This window comes from Leuciscus leuciscus (assembly GCF_965113295.1).
Source record: "Leuciscus leuciscus genome assembly, chromosome: 1".
Lineage (NCBI taxonomy): Eukaryota > Metazoa > Chordata > Actinopteri > Cypriniformes > Leuciscidae > Leuciscus > Leuciscus leuciscus.
Window position 1 is genome coordinate 39,982,846 of NC_138725.1, and position 19,899 is coordinate 40,002,744.

General features: G+C 39.7%; 1 protein-coding gene and 1 long non-coding RNA gene across 7 annotated transcripts in view; both read left to right on the forward strand.

Moving 5' to 3' along the window:
- Positions 1–19,899, forward strand: part of crebbpb (CREB binding lysine acetyltransferase b) — a 61,137-nt gene that overhangs the window by 16,891 nt on the left and 24,347 nt on the right. For all 6 annotated transcript variants that reach the window (XM_082180574.1, XM_082180575.1, XM_082180576.1 and 3 more), the window contains exons 2-3: positions 1,374–2,014; positions 19,596–19,757. In XM_082180574.1, coding sequence (XP_082036700.1) covers positions 1,374–2,014; positions 19,596–19,757 — 803 coding nt within the window. The remainder of the gene's footprint in view (positions 1–1,373; positions 2,015–19,595; positions 19,758–19,899) is intronic.
- Positions 4,649–6,809, forward strand: LOC309508045. Its single transcript, XR_014209358.1, has 2 exons — positions 4,649–5,100; positions 5,344–6,809. It is a non-coding gene; the product is annotated as an uncharacterized lncRNA (long non-coding RNA).

The following is a 19,899-nucleotide window of genomic DNA, read 5'->3' on the forward strand; positions in this document are numbered from 1 at the left end:
TTTCGTTCCGCTTACATTACGTTTGCCATTTGATGTTGGACAATGTTTTGGTCGCGCCAGCGTCTCTTACTTTATGAGCGCGCTTGCCACGCACGACCCGCCTACATTTGAAATAACAACATTTTGGTCGGCAGGAAAAATGGTCCGTTCGGTTTGAAAATGCGTACCGAACACCGAACCGAAAGCCTCGTACGTTGAATGGTTCAATACGAATACGTGTATCGTTACACCCCTATGAAATATCTCTATCTCCTACGAGTTGCATGTTGGTTGTAGGGATGGGCACTCTTATGTGACAGCGATGATCACGATGATCGCATTTGGGGTGGTTCCTGAGATCTGATTTGTTAGCGTTAGACAGCACGTCTTCCAGACCGGCGTTCCAGGCTGATTCATCTCAAATAAGAAGCGTTTTGAGTTTAATAACCAGCTTGAAAAACGCGGCAATTTACAGACTGTTTATTCACTCAGTTTCAGCTCAAATGGAATGTCCGACATTATTGACTGATCTGGTTATTTCTTATTTGAGACGTCATATTCCTTTTAGATGGGCTTGATGGGCAAAAATCATCAATGATATTAATAACGCAGCAGTGTTATTTTGTTCTAATTTTAATAGTGAACCTATGTTTTATTTAAAGTTGTTTCTTGTAATGGCTTTGAAAACGCGCAGTGATTACTGTAATCACTTTCTTTCATGAAAAATGTAAATTAAGTGCAAGATGTGCAGCGCCAATATACATGCCATATTCAGCATTATAATAAGAACAGGATTGTGATAAAATGTTTGAAATTATCTGTGCTTTAGTTGCCCGTGTATCAGCGCGCTGTTAAGAAAAGAGCGCATCCAGAGTTTCCCTTTCAAACCATAGACTAAAAAAACTAGTTCACATGTGCATTCGCGTCCTTTTGTCCAAGTTGTAATATTACGTTTATGTTATGTATCTAGGATATCTGATTATTAATCTCATAGGATGCGTCATAGAACGGGCTTCAGTTTGCTGGAGATAATTTACTCTTCAGCTTTACTTCAAGCAGCTATTCCTTTTAGATGTTTCTTTTTCGATAACATTGATGCATCATAATCTAGCCGGTTTTTCCCATTCATACGTTTGTGTTTTCATAGACATGTTTTCATGTCATAGTTTATTTGTCAACATTAATTTTCATAAATATCTTAAAATATTTTCATTTTCATGACGACACGACACGCCCCCCCCCCCCCCCCCCCCCCGCACATGCCTCGCCCCCCCAAGTACTAATTTTTTTAGACCTGTCAATGATCGAAATGAGAAATTAACAAAAATGCCCCCTAGTTGGTTGCTAATGAGATGATGACCTGCGCTAATACCCTCTTTTCCCTCTTTTCCTAGACTTTGTGTCCTTGTTCGACTTGGAAAATGATCTTCCAGATGAGCTGATACCCAACGGAGACCTGGGGTTGATGTCCATGCCCTCTAATGGAGATGGAGGCCGGATGGGGGGCACCATGCCGGATGCTGCTGCCAAGCACAGGCAACTGTCTCAGCTCCTGCAGGCAGGGAGCGGCTCTGGTCTGGCTGGAAACCTCAGCCCTCAGTCTGGAATGGGTGGACAACTGGGTGCCTTGGGGAAGAGTCCCATGGGCCAGGGCTCACCCGGTCACCAGACCCAACCTCCGAAGCAAGTCGGCACCCCTACCGGTCAGGGCAACAATAGTCCGGGTATGGGCCTCAATGCTGGTTTCAACCAGGCCATGATGAACAATAACAACCAGGCTCATGGACTCATGGGGCAGAACATGGCTCAGCAGGGGCAAATGATGAATGGCGTGATGGGGCAGGCCGGAAGAGGCAGGGCAGCTCCGGGTATGCAGTACCAGGGTCAGGGTATGCAGGGAACACCGGTGGGAGCAGGTGCCGGGCCGGGGGTCAGCGTTTCTGGCAGTGTATTGGCGGAGACGCTTACCCAGGGTTCACCACAGATGGGGGCACACAATGCCATGAATCCCCAGCAAGCGGGAAACATGAACAAGGTAAGTCACCCATTGCTATTTTTCAGCTCTTGCATTATTATGCTTTGTTTCATTGTTCAGCGTGGTTGGGTTTGAATGATTTAACAAGCTAACAGGAATACAAAAAAATTATTGTTTCGGTTTCGACCAGCTTCGTATACGTGAAGTTTCAGTTTCAACCTATAATTTCCTCCTTAAATGGTAGAGTGCTATTTATGTTACTTTGATTTAAGTATCATGTTGGAAGGTTTTCTGCTTGTAGTATGATAATTCACTTGGTTGTTTTGTCATTTTCCCTATCAATTATCAAACTCAAGCCTTTAAAATGAAAGGAAATCCTGGGTTTTTTCAATTTGAGGTATATGGTCAGCATTTGTGGCATGCTGTTTACAACGGACAGTTGCATAATAGATGCATAATAGAGATATGTCTTAATTAAAATGTGCATTGAGATCGCGAAAGCGCCATTGGTTCTCTGTTTGACATTTGTGCAATCCCAAATGTTTGTTGTGGCTCTTACACATTCAAACAAATAAAGACACCTAAACTAGTAAAATGAATTGAACTAACACTGAAGTTAATTTAGGGTGTGTTCACACTTGTAGTTCAGTTATCTTGTTTAGGACAACAACAACTACAACAAAAAAACGGTTACTCCTGGTCTACTTAACGTTCACATTGACATTTTAACACTGAACCTTAAAGCAGAGAAATGTTCACAACCTGATTGGTTTGGATTTTATTAAGTATATTTCATGACAGAACTTACTGAACATCCAAAACAATGCTGTGCGCTGGACTAAATGAGCTTGTATGTGTAAAGGACTCAAAACAGAGGCAGAAATCTGCTGCGAGGAGAAGCGGTGCAGATGCCTGTACCGAACTATGCGTGAGCATCCTGTCCTTTTTAGGGTCTCATCTTCCTGTTTTTGGTTTGTTTACATGTCATTGGTCCGTGTTGTTCATATTTCAGTCGAACCGCACCAGAGTATGTTTAGAAATTGACCAAGACCCATCCTTTCAGTGGTCTAAGTCCGCTTATTTGGTGGCACGAGGGTTCAGATGGCAGTGTTCACACTTATTCAAATGAACCGCACTAACAGAGCAATCGCACCAGGGTTCGTTTTAATCCAACCAAACATGTCAAGTGTGAACACACCGTTTACTTCAGTAGGCTTCTTATTCAGTTTATGTTTAACATTAATCTGTGCCTGCTTGAGCTTTTCGGACATTTAAAGTAGGGATGGGCATTTTTCAAAAATATTGTATTCGAATAATCGGGTTCATAAAAATCGAATATTTGTTTATTTAAATGTCGTTTAACACGTTATTTTTTTAAAGTTTTTGTCACCATTTCTGAACAAGCTTACATTAGGCAATACACAACAAGCTTACTATGTATCTTAAGGTTTTCTTTTAGTTGAAAACATTTAAAGCTGCAGTCTGCGGTTTTTCCTCTTTGTCGCCATCTCTGTTCGAAATCTGCAATTGCAGTTATTCGTGGAATTATCAACTTAACGTGCGTTGTGCCTTGGCATGGCACAGCGCGGATGAAGCCAATGTTTTGAGGAGAATGTGCGGCTGTCAATCACCGCGCTGGTGGTGTGATACTGGATACTGTCATTCGCAATCACAGATTCTACTTTTTGGAAGTATGACCAACATAAGAATTTTCACCGGAAAATGTCGTCTGAACAAGTAACATCCACTTTTGTTCTGACCAACTAAGGGAAAAAGCATTGCAGTAAATCGTGCTGATTAAATCTAACGATCGCTTATCATATCACGTCAAACCGTGCAAATTATACTTCTGTTACTGTTCTCAAATTGTTAATTTTAACAACATCAGCATTGCGTGACTAGGCCTACATTTAATGCCCATCCGATATTTGTCCTTGTTTTCGCATGGGCCCGGTTGCAGTCTCCTTTTTTTTTTTTTTTAAGTCTTTCACGTTTTACAATGGGTGAATCTCCAGTTGTCACTGGTGATTGTCGTTTGAACCTTTCTGGATCCGCCATCAAATCGATAAGTTTAATTAAATCAAGTGCTGTGAGAAAAGGCTATAAATCTCCAACATCCTCACACGCAATATAGCCTACAAGCCTAGACTCCTCCTTTATGTGGACAGATGTGACGTAATGACGCAAAGCCATGCTCGAATTTCCCGCGGAAATCCACCAGTACCACTGGAATTAAAAAGATTACAAGCTTACCGTTTTGAATCGAGCTACGCCAAGCAGATAGTTTTGAACACTGGCTGGTTATGTACTTGCTCAAAAAATTATTTTAGGTACTTTTTAACCCAAAAAAGCTCTGGACTGCAGCTTTAACAATATGTGTAAACAAAATACAAAGAACAAAAGCATCAAGCAGTGCGAACGAAAAAAAAAAAGCGCTAATAAAGTAGACTGCACAGTTATCTGTACATGCACTCGAGTCGGCATTATCGTGTTTATATTTTCACGTTCATGAGAAAAACATTAATATCCACATGCTCGAATGAGAAAACGCGCTGCGCTGACGGACATTGCAGAGACACAGCACGTTTTCTGTTCTTAAACCTGTCTCCCTCAACGAAACTTAAAGAAAGCATATGTCTCAAAATCATTTTGCTACTAGAAGATATCATCTCAGATAGGGCTGGGACAACGCAGGATCCGAAATTAACACCCGCCAAGCGCCAAATGCGGGTAGATTTTCTGTTTGGCGAGTAAATCTCAAAAGGCTATCCGCCACACTGGCGGGTGAATGTTCATACCAAAATATAAAATTTTAAGCGCGCGCGCGCTCATCTGCCTCTTCAGAATGTGCAGAGAGCGCGCGCGCGAGAGAGAGCTCCGGCCGCGCGCGCGCACTCACTATTCAGAGCGGCCAAGCGTCCTTGACAGGGCGGCCAGAGCTTCTTTGCAGCTCAAGTCGACGGCGGTGTGAACGTACAGTTAACGCTCTATCTGTTGACGGCGCTGAGGAAAAAGCTCCCGCCACAGCGGTCGCCGCCCATTTGTGTCCTCCTGCGCACCCATCAAAGCCGTGCAGAACGTCTTCAGCACTCGCGGATCGTGCATACTCCGCCGCTGGCCAGGCTGCTTCTGCTTTACACACCATGGTCGTTCTTTTCTCGAGAAAAGGAGTTTTCTCATAGCGTTTGCAACGCAATACTCGTTCCCTTATCTCTCAGGGAACCGAGGTTATAAGTAACCGAGTACGTTCTTCCTTCCCTTCCACATGAGTCAGGTAACAAAACTGACAAAAATAAATAAATAATTATTTCACCCCAATGATAATATTTCATATATTTCTCACATTTTGATCAAAATATATATATATATATATATATATATATATATAGATTTTTTTATTTTTTATTATACATTTCAAATTTTGCTCTGGACAATTTTTTATGTTTGTATTCAACATAATAGGCCTACCTTATTATCTCAATTAAAAGTACTAAAATGAATGTATATGTGACAAAAAAAAGGCTGTTTATTATTTTGGCCGGTAAAAAATATGCTTGGCTGGTGGATTTTTTCATCTACCAGTCCCCGTGGCAGGTGAGCCAAAAAGTTAATTTCGGACCCTGCGTCGACGCAAAAAATACGTCGACGCAAAATATGCGCGTCGATTCGTCGACCTGTTTTCATTTCTCTAAAAAACGTTTGCAAATTACTTCACAGTGTGTACCTTATGTGCGCTGATACGCGATGGCCGGACCATCATTCTATCCAACGTTATATAACCAATCCAGGGGTTTTCCTGCATTGAATTTTTTTTGGCGGCCGCCAAAGCCTTATTTGATCGGTGAGTGATGTAGAATAGAATGACTGACTGCGCTTGACAGGGCGCATATAAGTACGAGAGAGAGCCCTGGCGCGCGCGCACTCACCGTCTTCAAACAACACGAGCGCTGTCTTTCTCTCTCTCTCTCCCTCGTGCATATTAATCAAAATCATTAGACACGATAGAAAAAGGGCGGAAGACCAAAGTTTCACGTGGAGCATTCGGAGATTTTTTTCTCTTGAATTACCGCGGAGTGTAAATTGTGGTAAAAAATAAACTGCCAGGATAATCACACAACGCTTGCCGTAGGCTACACGTCCACCAATGACATGTCCGATTCGCGAACTAATGACTCATTTGAACCGATTCACTTTAATGAATGGTTAAAACAACTGATCTGTCCAACACTGAACTCACGAGACGTCTGAATCGGTAACACTTTACAATAATGTTCCATTTATTAAATTCTAGTTAAGTACTTTTTTTATTAGTTTTTTTTTTTTTTAAGAAAAAGGTGAGTGGCAGAGTGTATTACTATAGTATACGTTGTTGTTATTTTTATGTGAATGAAGAATTAAAAGATGCACTTTTTTCAGTAAGCTAGGACTATGTGTTTTCAACATAAATGTTCAATTCTGTTGGTTCAGGAAGGACGCCATGACAGGCTGCTGGCTCCCACTGTTAATTTTTATCTATTTTTTGTTGGAAAAGCACTCTCTGTATTAGCTTAAACCCCCCAAGTTTACATTGGTTACTGTATTCTTTCAATTGCTTTAAACAAGTATTTTGGGTGACCTTTTTATTTTTTTTATTGAATGCTAGACATCAAGTTGTTGTTATTTTCATCTGAAAGAAGAACTTTTTTTCAGTAAGCTAGGCCCTATGTGTTCAGTAAGCTTGTTTCAGTAAGCTATGTGTTTTCAAGGCTTTAAGGTTTTATTGAATGCTACCTCTGACTAAGAATGCATTACTATGCACTTGTATAGTCTTTTATTTTGGAATTTTAAGAGCAATAAACATATATTGCAATGTTAAGGAATTCATGTTTTTTTCATTCAGATATGTAAATTAACATGTATAAATTGCTATTAGTAAATTAATGGGGATTGGGGAGATAATCGAGAATCGAATCGAATCGGACTGGAAAAATGAATCGTTAGATTAATCGATGCATCGAAAAAATAATCGCTAGATTAATCGTTTAAAAAATAATCGTTTATCCCAGCCCTAATCTCAGATCACAATTCCCTCGGGGTACAGCTGCGCTTACCTGAAGTCGTTAATGCAGTGATGATATTATGATAACTCAGTTTCATTAATAATTGATTAAAAGTAATTCCATTTTGTAATATCATTTTCATCTAAGTAATTCCAAACTTCGCAAGGCAGACGACGACATTATGTGATCAAATACAATCCATTTGTTAAACACGCTCCACAGCGCCACCCATTGCATTTAATTTAATATTTTATTTTTCGAATAATAATTACAGATTGAAAATTCGAATATTTGTATACATCCCTAATTTGAAGGGGTGGCATAATGCCCCTTTTTTACAATATGTAAAATAAGTCTCTGTTTTCCCCAGAGTGTGTATGTGAAGTTTTAGCTCAAAATACCCCACAGATCATTGTTTTTATGTTTTTTTTTATGTGTCCCTTTAAATGCAAATGAGCTGCTGCTCCCGGTACAGAGGGCGGAGCTTCAATAACTTGTGTGTGTGTTAGCAGCTCCGATTACCTCACGCAGACACGCACTAAAATGTCAGAAACTGTTCTGCCATTTTATGTTTAAACTGGAGTCGGACAATGATGAAGAGACTCGAAGTGATATGTAGAATGCAACAGGACGTTTCTGAATGGTTAGTTGATGAATTTATGTAGCTGATGTGGAGTTAACTATCTTCAAGTCTTTGATTAGCATTAGGGCTGCACGATTTGGGAAAATGTCATATTGCGATTATTGATGTCAAGATTGCGATATGCAATATAGCCTAATAAACAAATGGTTTCATGAGTAAACTTGCTTGGTTCTCAAGTAAAATGCACACACAGATTAGTGATAATGCTGAAATGTGTATTTCTCAACACAAACTAGCAACAACAACTAAATGCGCAGTGTTTTCAAATTAAAATATATTTTACAAAATTAAATGGTGACATCTTTGCATTTCTGAAAATTTGTTATTGTCTTAATAGTACAATAGTATAAAATAAATGTCATATTTACCTGTGCCCTTACTGTCTAACAGGTAGGTATACAGAAATTGAACAAAGCTATCAAACAGTCTGCACTGCATAAATTATAAATTAAATATAGACTTAATCCTTATAAAAGCTACAAATGTTATTTAGTCAAGTGCAGTGAGGAATTTTCTCTGTTCCCTTTGTTCTTTGATTAACTTTACTGACACAGAAAGCTTTACTGGCTGCTGTCCCTTTAAGACCAGCCGCTGCTGACAGAGACGCGGGTCTCACACTCGACTCATTCTCTCACAACTCTTCATGTTCATCATAAGACTGCTCTTATGTTATGAAGATACTCGACAAAACAGACTTTTTGGTATGATTGTGTGTTTTATTGTTCGTTCAAGTGCGAAAGAGAACTGTATTCTGGCGTGCTGTCTGTGCACACGATACTGGCGCACATCTTTCTGTGTCACTGCAGTCAGGACATTCACAGGCAGCGCATTCTTTTTTGTCTTGTTGCGCATAAATGGTTTAAAAGCATTTGCATGAATAAGAGCGGGATCATATAATGTAACACTAGCCAAAGAATGACAAAAATTAATGGATGCATTGATTGCGTTAAATATTTTAACAATATTTAATCAATTTAACGCGTTAACGTTGACAGTAAGGGTGTGAACCGACAATGGTCTCACGGTTCGATTACGATTATCATGTCATCGATTCAGTTCAATTCGATATCACGATGCATCACATCCTCAATTTTAAATCTTACTTCAAAAGTGATGTGTGCACGTGTGCTCACCTGTTCGGGAAGTCGCAGTGACAGAAACAGTGACATTCCAGTTTAAGTTTCAAGGGAGTAAAGTAGGGCTGGGCGATATGGCCCAAAAAAAATCACGATAATTTTTTTTATATCAGTCGATATCGATAATTATCACGATTAGGGATGGGCATTCGATTACATTTTCTTAGTCGATCGTCGGGAGAATTAACAATCGACTATCGATTAATCATTAATATTTTTATATTGAAATTCATTATTTCTTTAACTTTTTATAAATTAAAAATGCAATGAAAATACAAAAATACAGTTTGTTTGTCCTCGATGAGATCTTTATTACAAGAAGATCAACTTGTGGCAGTGAAACTGGACGTTCGGTAGACTTGAAGATTCCTGCGGTGCTCTAAACCAGCGGAACCTGCAGCTGCGAGCCGGCGTTCTTAAACAGAGACCCATGGTCACTTCATCCGTTTTCTGTGATCGGATAGCTATCCGCTCGTGAAAAGACCAAATCTTAATGCCCTCCGAAACGCATTCGAGACGGATTTAAATCCGAACGCTCAAACCACTTCAGGAGGAGATCTGAGACGCATTCCAGACGAAACTGGACAAGAGTAAATGCATCTGGTTGTTGAAACCACATATGCAAATTTGACTTATCCCAAAAATGATAAGAAATAAACGTGTGAGAGCGTGTTATAGGCTATATGTCATGTTATATCCAGATATGACGACGCTACTTCAACACGCATCACCACAGATGAGCATCTAACTGTTATTCATCAAGCCAACGTGCAAACTATCGCAAATCAAAGTGAAAGTCATTCATCAACACACAATCATCTTCATTAAAAGTAAAGAACCGAAATTATCTTACCAGGGCTGTTGCCGCAATATCTTGTTGCGGTCTTTGATTTAGAAATTTTCGCTGATGATCAATAAAATGCAGCTCAAATCAGTTGCTTTCGATGACGTGCAACAATTTAAATATGCATATAGTGCGGGAATTCAAGATCGGATTTATATCCGTTTTGCAAAAACACATTTATGTGACCAGGTGTAAATGGAATCGTTTTGATAAATCAGATAGCTATCCCATCTGAGAAAACGCATGCAGTTCCCATAGAACTTCTGCACCAGTCTACTGATTTCTGTTGAGAAAGATAAGCATGTTGACATGATCTGGGATCAGACGCGACCGCAACCTGGTGACAGCCAGTCCAGCCGCCGAAAACACCCGCTCTGAGCGGACTGACGTTGCCGGGATGCACAGGTACCTCCGCGCTAAAATTAATTCCATTGCTTCAAGACTCACACTACGCAACGCAACCTGCATTAGTTTAATCGATAACAAATAAACGTGATCGACGAAATTCTTAACGATCAATTATCGATCGTCGATTAATCATGCCCATCCCTAATCACGATAAATGTCAAATTTCTTTCAAGTTTAAAGGCAGATTTTTGCTCCTAAGTGAAAGTTGTAGAAACCAGAGCGTTAATTGTGGTTTTAAATACTCTTTATTGTCAGACCATATCATGACAAACACTTGCCAAACAGGTGAACATTCAAACATTTGTCATTTTTCCTTAACAAAATAAATATCTTTATTGGACAATTAATTTCTTAGTCTCTGCATATGTGCAAATTTTTATTTGGTAAAATGTAATATTCTGACTGTTTGAGTTTTATTAAAATAAACCATTGGTCATCCAGTATCATGCATTTAGATCATGATAACCACAGATAAAACCAGACATAGCCTACAGCACCTTACTATCATGGCAAAATTTTACTTTATGGTTTCTATGGTATTTGTATGAAAAACAGTAGCCTAAATACATTATTAAATACTGTAATTATATTCCATTAGTCCTTTAATACATTGTCTACATTAATAATATAATACAGTTCAATATGTATATCCCACATTTCATGATGTAGTTAATATTACTAGGCTAACGTTACAGTAAATCCATGGTAAATTATGGGAATTTGTAGACGGAAAAGCCTTCTGCGCACAGTGTTTCTCCTGTTTGTCAGCGCTGTTTCATCTGCCTTTAAACTGGTTTAAATCACGGAGACATTGTGTTCTTCGCTGAATTCAAGCGCTTCTCACTGGATCTCGTGACGAGACCGATCAGAGTAAACGCATCTGCTCTAGTGAGCTCGCGCTGCTGTTTGGACGGGTTGGAGCCGAGCGGATAAATGGTCCGTGTGGCGCGCGGTTCAAATGAGTTGCGTTCCGCTTTTGGCGCATAAACATTATCGAACATTTATCGAACTCTTGATATCGTTTTATCGAGAAAAATTATATCGCGATAATTATCGTTATCGTTTTATCGCCCAGCCCTAGAGTAAAGCTTGTTTATGCCATTAAGAAAAGGAAAATCTGTCAAATTAATTTTGTTTTAAAGAAATGTTCATTTAAAAGCAGCGCTCATTAATCAGTGTATTATGTTACCATTAAAGATGCGCGCATCAACCGTCGCCGAAATCCGCTGTTGAAGGTGACGATCATCCATTTATAATCACGCATAACAACACAGAATAATTGTAATTTGACCATCGGGTGTATACTTAAATCAGAGAAAATTATTGGGGCGGGTGGATGATTTATTTTTGGCTGCGGATTCAGGTGACGTTCGAGCTCATCCGCTTACTCTGAAGCAGTGAGCTTGGGGTGAAAACGGCTAACGTGGTTTATCAAGTTTGTCTTACCTCCTGCATATTCTATTTGTGCGTAGTCTCGCGTAGCCAGACCTTCAGACTGACGGCAGAAGGTCTGGACTCTATCTGAGCTTTTCTTGGCCAAGGACCGCCCAAGAGGACGTTTGACTGACATGTAACCCAACCAATCACAGTTCGTTTTGTTCCGCGTCATGTTTAGGGGCGTGGCAATATAATGTCGATGTCCCTACAATAACAGACCGGTGTGCATCTAACAAATTATTCATTCATGAACGTTGTGCAAGTTTTCTGCAACAATGGAGCCGCGAACTTCACATACTTTTTGAAAATCCAGCGTTTAATTGATCCTGGCAAGCGCTATTGTCGCAGTTGTAAACACAACGGCTTTCTTCTTCCACGAGGGGTTTTGGCATCACGGCATTTGTTTCCAGGCGGGCCGATAAAGAATGCGACACACACGTCTCCCGGACATCCTGTAGAATTCAACCTTTCCAGAAAAGTGTGCCATATGCATCAGACGTTCAGCCAACGGTTTGTGGGCGTGACGTCTGAGGCTGAGACTAATTTGTGCGTGACATGAGCGCACACAGCGCGTGTCTTCTGCAGGTCGTGCTTACCAGGTTGTTCATAAAAGCCGAAATGTGCCCAGATGTAGGCTTTTAAAGTAGTTGGAGCATTTTTAATTTTCTCGCACTCACGTCTCACCTCCCTCTGCTATTGTATGCTACGCGACAAAGCACGTACGCGACAAATGACGTCAGAAAAGCGTCAGTACATCATAATCGGTTATGGTCTATTACTGAACCGATACCGAATCGTCCTCGAATTTCGACACCCCTAGTTGACAGCCCAAATTTATTTATTCCATAAAGTCGCAGCATTTTCACGTCATATAATCACATGGGCTTGGCATCGTGATTGCGATATGATTAATTGTACAACACTAAGCATTTGCTGTGATGATAATCTGTAAATCGCTTGTGTGGGAACTGTTGTAAGATGCCTACAGAGTGACATGCTATTGCATTTGTGTTACGTACTGTATTGCATGTGAAAAGACGGATGCTTGACAGCTTGAGCAGACTCACAAATGTGCTCTACAACAACTCTTCCTCTTCTCAACATGGACTGTGTGTTCCGGGGGCGAGGTTTATGTAAATTTGAGGGTTAGTGATGTCACTAACCCGGGAGGAACGTCGTGTTGTCCCTACCAGCCGTTTGTTGTAGTCCTAAAAAAAACGATTTCTTTAAAAGTAAATATCTTCCTTTCAGGGCTCAACGCTAAGGATTTTTTCTACTGGCCGAGTCGGGGCAGTGGTGGAAATTTGTACTTGCCCTGCCAAAATTTTCATTGGCCCCAACACATAAAAGTAATAAGTAAATAAAATAAAATAGGCCTAGTTATTGTTTTAGTAGTTTTTGTGCCATTCAAACTTAATAAATAAGGTTATGACACCAAAAACTACTAGACTAACTCATACATTTTAAATACTGTTAAAGATAGTCAGTAATAAAAAACAAAAACAAATTACAAATAGTATATTATGTGCAAAAATGGGTTAAAATCACATTACATTCTAACATAACAATCTAAAAACAAAAAGAATGATTTTATTTTTAAATTCACTAAACTACAAATTAAAATAAATACAAACAAAAGCACAGACTAATTAACCTCCCTTTGATTAGGTCTACCCATTACAATAGTCACTTTACAGTTACTGCTATCATAAAAATACACTTACTTGTAGGTTTAAAATTGTATACTAGTGCAGTGCCCGTGCAAAATCAGTTTTTGTGTGTGTTTTTAGTAATTGTTGGTTTGGTGTGTTTGAGTGCTCATTGTTACAATTACACAGCAAAAGTTCAGTGACATTTTTATTTGTGCATGGTAGAAAGCAAATACTGATACTGACATAATGACGTACAATAAATATGGAAAATTGAACTACACGATTGAGGGAGCACGCTACACAGTGAACTCCGAGAAAACGCTATGCTTGAGCAAACAGTTTGTGAATAGGCTACTACAAGTGATGGCCGTGAAAGAGACTGTGAATGCAAAAGTAAAACAAACAAAAGTAAAGGCGACGGCTCCTCACGGACGACTGCCGCACACATAAACAAAACATAACATATCCGTTTAAACACAGGGAGGGAGACGTGAGAGTACTCGCGCTGTGCTTTGGAAGTGTGTTCATACGCACAAGCGTTCGAGTACCAATCTGAGAGGCGCGGGTACTTTCGCGTCTACGTGCGCTTGAATATTTAAATAGGCGAGTCTTAAAAACACGCAAATTATCAACTTCTGTGAAGATCGGACAAGTGACACTTCCGTCTGCTGGCCCGAGTGTCTTTCATGCTGGCCCCGGGCCATCGGGCAGTCGAGCCCTGCCTTTGCTTTGAACTTTGAGCGTTGTAACTTTGCAGATGTTGTTTATGCTCAAACAGCAACATTACACACTAACTAAAGTTGGAAAAGTGAAATCATAATCAACCACACCTTTAAAGAAGAGACTGCACAGAAAGGTAGCTGTGGCTATCGCATGTGTCTGACTGTTGTGGTTTTACAGGAAACCAATCGGAAACCAGTCTGCTACTCGCAGTGTGATTTTTCTCACAAGCGAGCACTCTTCAAGCACTTGTGTTGGGCTGTTGAGTTCATATTGAGAAATCAGTCAATCGATGGAGTTGGCAAATGAAACATTGTGAATAACTTCACACAGGCTGCCGGAGTGTTTCATGGGTTTCCATATCTGCTGTTTGTTCAGAGGTGAATGGATGTGCTGTCGGCAGTGTGGTGTGTGTTTGCATTGCACACAGATTATGAGAGTCACAAGTGCAGGTGAAGTGTGTGAGATCAGTCAACATCAGAGTGTCAGGGCTTGTGTTCAGTGTAGTGGTACAGTATAGTATGTCTATACTGAGCTCTTGCTTGTGTCCTAAAGCTATTCATAGGAAATCTGTTTTATGGTTTTCACAAATTCTGTTTTTTCATTTAGTTTTTTCTAGGTTTTCTGTTTTAAGCATCAAAAATCTTGAACAGTTTAATAGCTTTGAATAATTAAAATATAACTAAATGTTAGGACTGGGTTGGATGAAATGTGAGATTTTGCTATTCTGTTTATATTGCGGTGGATATATTTGAATGGTTGTTAGTAGGCAGAAGTGATTTATGCTATTTATTTACACATGAGCATCGGTAATGTTGTGACTTGCAAATGCATTTCATTGATCTTATTGTGAACGATTCATACATGCTGTTTTTCATTTTTAATAGCCTAAACCTCGTAATCATTCTCGATCTTCCGGTGAAACGATATGCTGGACTTCTCCTGTCATTGGGTAAATTCCATATGTGTTTTTGCACTCTTGAAGTGCACTTTGGGAAGGGAACGTCATTTGGTCCTGTCCCAAATGGGCCATTTCATATGCTCTTTTGGCCTTGTTGACTTACAATAGCCACCATGTGCGTGTGATCGTGAAGTCCAAGAGACTGAAGGATGTCCCATTTGTCATTTTGGGTTTCAGAAGGGTGCTCATGAGCACCCACCTTTAAAGTTGATATTCGCCCTCGATGCGCACTGAAGTGAGCGTTGCTGCAGACTTCTTGCCGACAATAAAAATGGCATTACGTTGCAAAAGTGTGGACTTGTAGGAAGACCGCAAGGGGGGATTCCAAACGAAGGTGAACACCTGAATTCCTTCAAGTTCGTTTGCATGCGTTAGTACATGCGATGGTCACCTCAAGGAAGCATTGTTTATGGTCATGTGACCAAGTGTGTTGAATCCTCGCTATTCATTTTAAAAGCTTAATGCCGAGAGAGTTTGTGATAAAGGATACAGAATAATTCATGTTGTTTTGTTTGTGGTAAGCTTGTTGCGATAGTTGGTGTTGACGGTGTTACCAGTGTTCAGCCGCAATACCGGTTACATCACTTGCCCTCCGCCCCCCTTGTCCTTTAGATTTTTTTTATAGTAATAAAATCAATTAGTTGAGTTAGAAAACAGACGCTACAGTTAAAAACTGAGCGTGTCTGCTTAATAAAGCGTGAGCCGAACGAGAGTCGCAGCACAGATCAGCAGCAGGAGTCAGATTTCACTCTTGACTGACAAGACGACGGTGAAAGATTTAGTTTCAAAGCAAAATGTAAAAGCGCCAATTTAAGCGAGTTTGTCGTTGTGCTGTTTTGTTGTTGTGTTTGTCCATTAAGAAGAATAAACAAATGAACCCACCAATCAAACAAGCTGCCCCCGATTTGGCGCTACTTTGAAAGAAACTAAAATGTGCACGGCCGCACTCATGCAGAGCATTTGCATTGAGCATTTTCAGTTCATACCAGTGGACGCTCGACTTCCATAGGAATTAATTGAAAACACTTGCTCTGCTCCGCACCATTATGAATGTCATTGCGGACGTGAGCATTTTACTTTCGTTTTCAAATTAGCGTTTTAAAAGCTCCCGCCGGTGATTCTGGTATTACCGGTCTTGATTAACCGGTGGGAAAATATCCTCACCGTCACAACCCTAGTTTGTGGTATTTTACTCACATTTGTCATGCATTTCATATGCAGTTTATATAAGTTTCATAATTAAGAAATGAGTTTAATAGTTGATAAATTTGATAGTGTTGACTGCAGGTGAGACGGTTGAGTTTTAAAGTTGAGAGTAGAGACAGAACACACAATATACATAAAGAATATTTTAGAAACTTCATTATAAAATGTATATTATTTCTAACGATTATAAAAACAGCAATAGTAAAAATTCCTGTTGTTATTCATCTGTAATATTTCGGTCATATTTTTGTTTTAAGTTTTCCGGTGTCAAATAATTATGTTCTCGCTCACTGAAAATTAAATTTAAAATGACAGCCAATCAGAACAAAGTACATTTTTAAAATGACAGCAACTGGAATGAGATTTTGGTCCAATGAGATTTTAATTTTGTGTTGATTTTAAAAAGCAAAAAATGAAAAGCCAAATGACCAATAAAATTGCTGCCTGTAGTTGCGGCTTGTTAGAAAAGGCAGATTAATGTGGAAGAGGATTTATGGCTTGCTATTTTAATGGCGTCACGAAGCGTGTTGGAGTGAAAGAGAGCGACTGGCAGCAGAGATGTGTGTGTTGCTCAGGACAGGGAGTTCCTCAGCGTGGCACGTTCAGCTAGTGGCGTGTGTGTGCGGCACTAATGGCTGCAGGCTTGCAGTGACGGTGGGGGAAGGGCTGGTTTACACACGCCGCTGGACGAGCTCTGATCTGACGCTCTGCTGCAGAACCGTGCTGGGAAAAGTGGTGTAAATAACTCCGGTTCTAATGCAGATGTTCATCTACTTGAACAGTTTTTAGTTTTTTGCATTAAATGAGGGTAAATGGTACAATTTAAAGTTGGCATGAGAAGAAAAATTCACCTTGTCTATTTTCTAAATACACAGATTAGATCTTATTGTAAATAATTAATCTGTGCATGTTTCATTAAAAAACTTTGACCTCATAATGTTTAATCAAAAAAGCATCACTTTTCCCCCATCATGATCTTTTCACAAAAATGAAAAAAGTTAACCTTCTGACACTGTTTTTTTTTAAACCCACTCATTCTATTGGCAAATTACACTGAAAATATTTTCATTCTTTTACATTGTATCTTTAGATTAACTTTAAGGGATAGTTCACCCTGAACAGGGCTCTACTAGACTGCCAAAATTCTTTGAGAATGTGCAAGTTAAAATTTGACGGTCGCATTTGTGCGAGTCCATGGTCATGCACTCAATCGGTGTCTGCCTACCTGCGTTTGCATTAGGGATTTATATGTCACATATTATCGACTACGGCAAATCTGCTATTCTGCAGTAGTTAGTCCTGTTGGAGTTTTTCCCTCTTTTGCATCTCGTTTTTAAAATCGCTAATTCAAAAGCAAATATAAAATGTGCAGTCACGCAGGCATTCATAACGGGCATTCGCAAAGCGAGCGTTTTCAATTAATTCCAATGTAAGTTGAGCTTACGGATCTTCTATCGCCCTATAATCCATCGCGCTCTTTAAAATCACTAAATTCAAGGCTTTTGGTCATACCTAGGATATCCAGAACCACCAAAGGAGGGAGAGCATTTTCACATTTGGCTCCAAAACTCTGGAATAGTCTTCCTGATACTGTTCGTTGCTCAGATTCGCTCTCCCAGTTTAAAACTAGATTAAAGTCTCATCTCTTCAGCCAGGCATTCATATAATCCTACAGTTCAAACTACAATCCGGCCTCTAGCTCATAAATGCCAGAGGAGAACTGGCCCCCGACTGAGCCTGGGTTCTCCCAAGGTTTTTTTTCTCCAGTAGGTCACCTGATGGAGTTTTAGGACACCATTAGGTCACTTGGAGTTTTTCGGTTCCTTGCCACTGTTGCCTTTGGCTTGCTCAGTTGGGGATATTTTGGGGATATTTAATTTAATTTTATCAATCAATAAATTCCTCTTGAAACAAACTTTGTTGTATTATTTTAATTTAATACTGTGAAGCTGCTTTGATACAATCTGTATTGTGAAAAGCGCTATACAAATAAACTTGACTTGACTTGACTTATATAGAAATGAACCGAAAACGTTATCTCCGTGCCCGTGGAGACGCACCGTAATGTGCGGCATCAAAATTAGCACCAAATCGGGGCGGCAATTGCTTGAATGGTGGGTTCATTATTATTTAAATACAACAATGAAACAGTAAAATGACAAACCTGCTTAAATAGGTGCTTTCGGCAAATCTTAAATAGGCAAATCTTCCACCATCGTCTTGTGAGTGAGGCGAAATGGGTGAAATTAGGTGAAATCTGACTCCTGCTGCTGATCTGTTCTACAACTCTTGTTCGGCTCACACTGCATTATAGTCTTTGATTGAGCAGACACGTTCAGTTCTTTAAGTTTCTGTTCTCTAACTGAACAAAATAATTTGTATTACTATAAAAAAATCTAAACGACGGTGGGGGCGGTGGGCATGTGAACCGTGTAACGCAGACTATCGCAGCAAACCTGTCACATTTGATTGTTAAAAGATTAAAACATTTTGCTAATATGAGGTGTCGTCACAGTAAGTCTTTTTACATCAGTGCAAAACTAAGGTATGGAGATTAAAGCCCTATTCGGACGGGATTAGTTTTACAAGGGTGGATGGAGTAATGTAATTTTACCACAAGACGTCTGTAATATTAATGGCCTATTCGCACGGGATAAGAAATCTCAGTAAAACTAGCAGATGTGGGAGGGGTAACTCGATTTACACACCGCCGTCACCTCCCTGTCATCATGTGCGTATTACGTTGCTTCCTGATATTAAGTGCGCAAACACATAATCTATATATAACCTACATATAGCAGTTATGTCCGATTGAACGATTTATGAATTAAATTAATAAGGCCTAAATTCTGATTGGATTCTCTTGGTAATAGGCACTTACCTAAAGCGAAAATAAGTTTCATGCCTCTAATAAGTGCTTTCAATCTTCTTTTTGATCTTAATGGTACTCAGAAAAAAAACAAAAATATGAAGCAGCACAACTGTTTTCAACATTGATAATAAGAAATGTTTCTTGAGTATCATATTAGAATGATTTCAGAAGGATCATGTGACACTTAGGGAGTAATTCAGCTTTGATCACAGGAATAAATTAAGTTTTAAATTAAATAATTTAAATAAATTAAGAAAACTTGTTAAAATTTTTTTGAACTTTCACAATATTACTGTTTTTTTTATATTACTGACCCCAAACTTTTCAACGATAGAGTATAAATTCTATATATTGCATCACCAGTGAATCTTTAATTTGGTGTTTTTATAAAGAGCTGGCACTTTCTTGTTCTCAAGCTCTGCTTCACTGAAAGGCAAAACTGTATCCACTTCTTGTATGTGAGCAGACGGATGTCACTGAGCAGCTGATGACAGTATCTTTTAGTACACTCTTTGACCTATGAACGTTTGGCTCGACAGCGTCTACGCTACACTGGCAGAGCGTTGAACCTTGTGCCTGCAGAATGCTCTCTATGAATTTAAACTGAAATGCTACAGTGAAAGCTGCTTTGGGCCACATTTGCTCCGTTTCTTGAACATTGGGTGAAATGCATGAGAACTAGTGAGGTTTATTGATGCTAAAGCTCTTTTCTTTTTTTCTTAGATGGGTCTTGCAACCCCCAATGGCCCATTCGGGCAGCAGTATGCACAGGGGTCGGTCCAGCAGATGTCCAGCGCTGGATTAAACGCTCAGATCCAGAACAAGGCAGCTCTCCCCAACAGCCTCCAGCCCACCCTGAAGGGTGCTTCCAGCGTGCCAAATCTGGTGAGTAACTCCCCAGAGCGGGCTCTGGTTCAGTCCACAACACTTCATGTCTCTTGTCTCTGCGTCACGCATCTATTCAGCAGCTAATTATTCTTTTGGAGAGCTAATTGAAATGCACGTTTACATGCAGCAGAATATGACG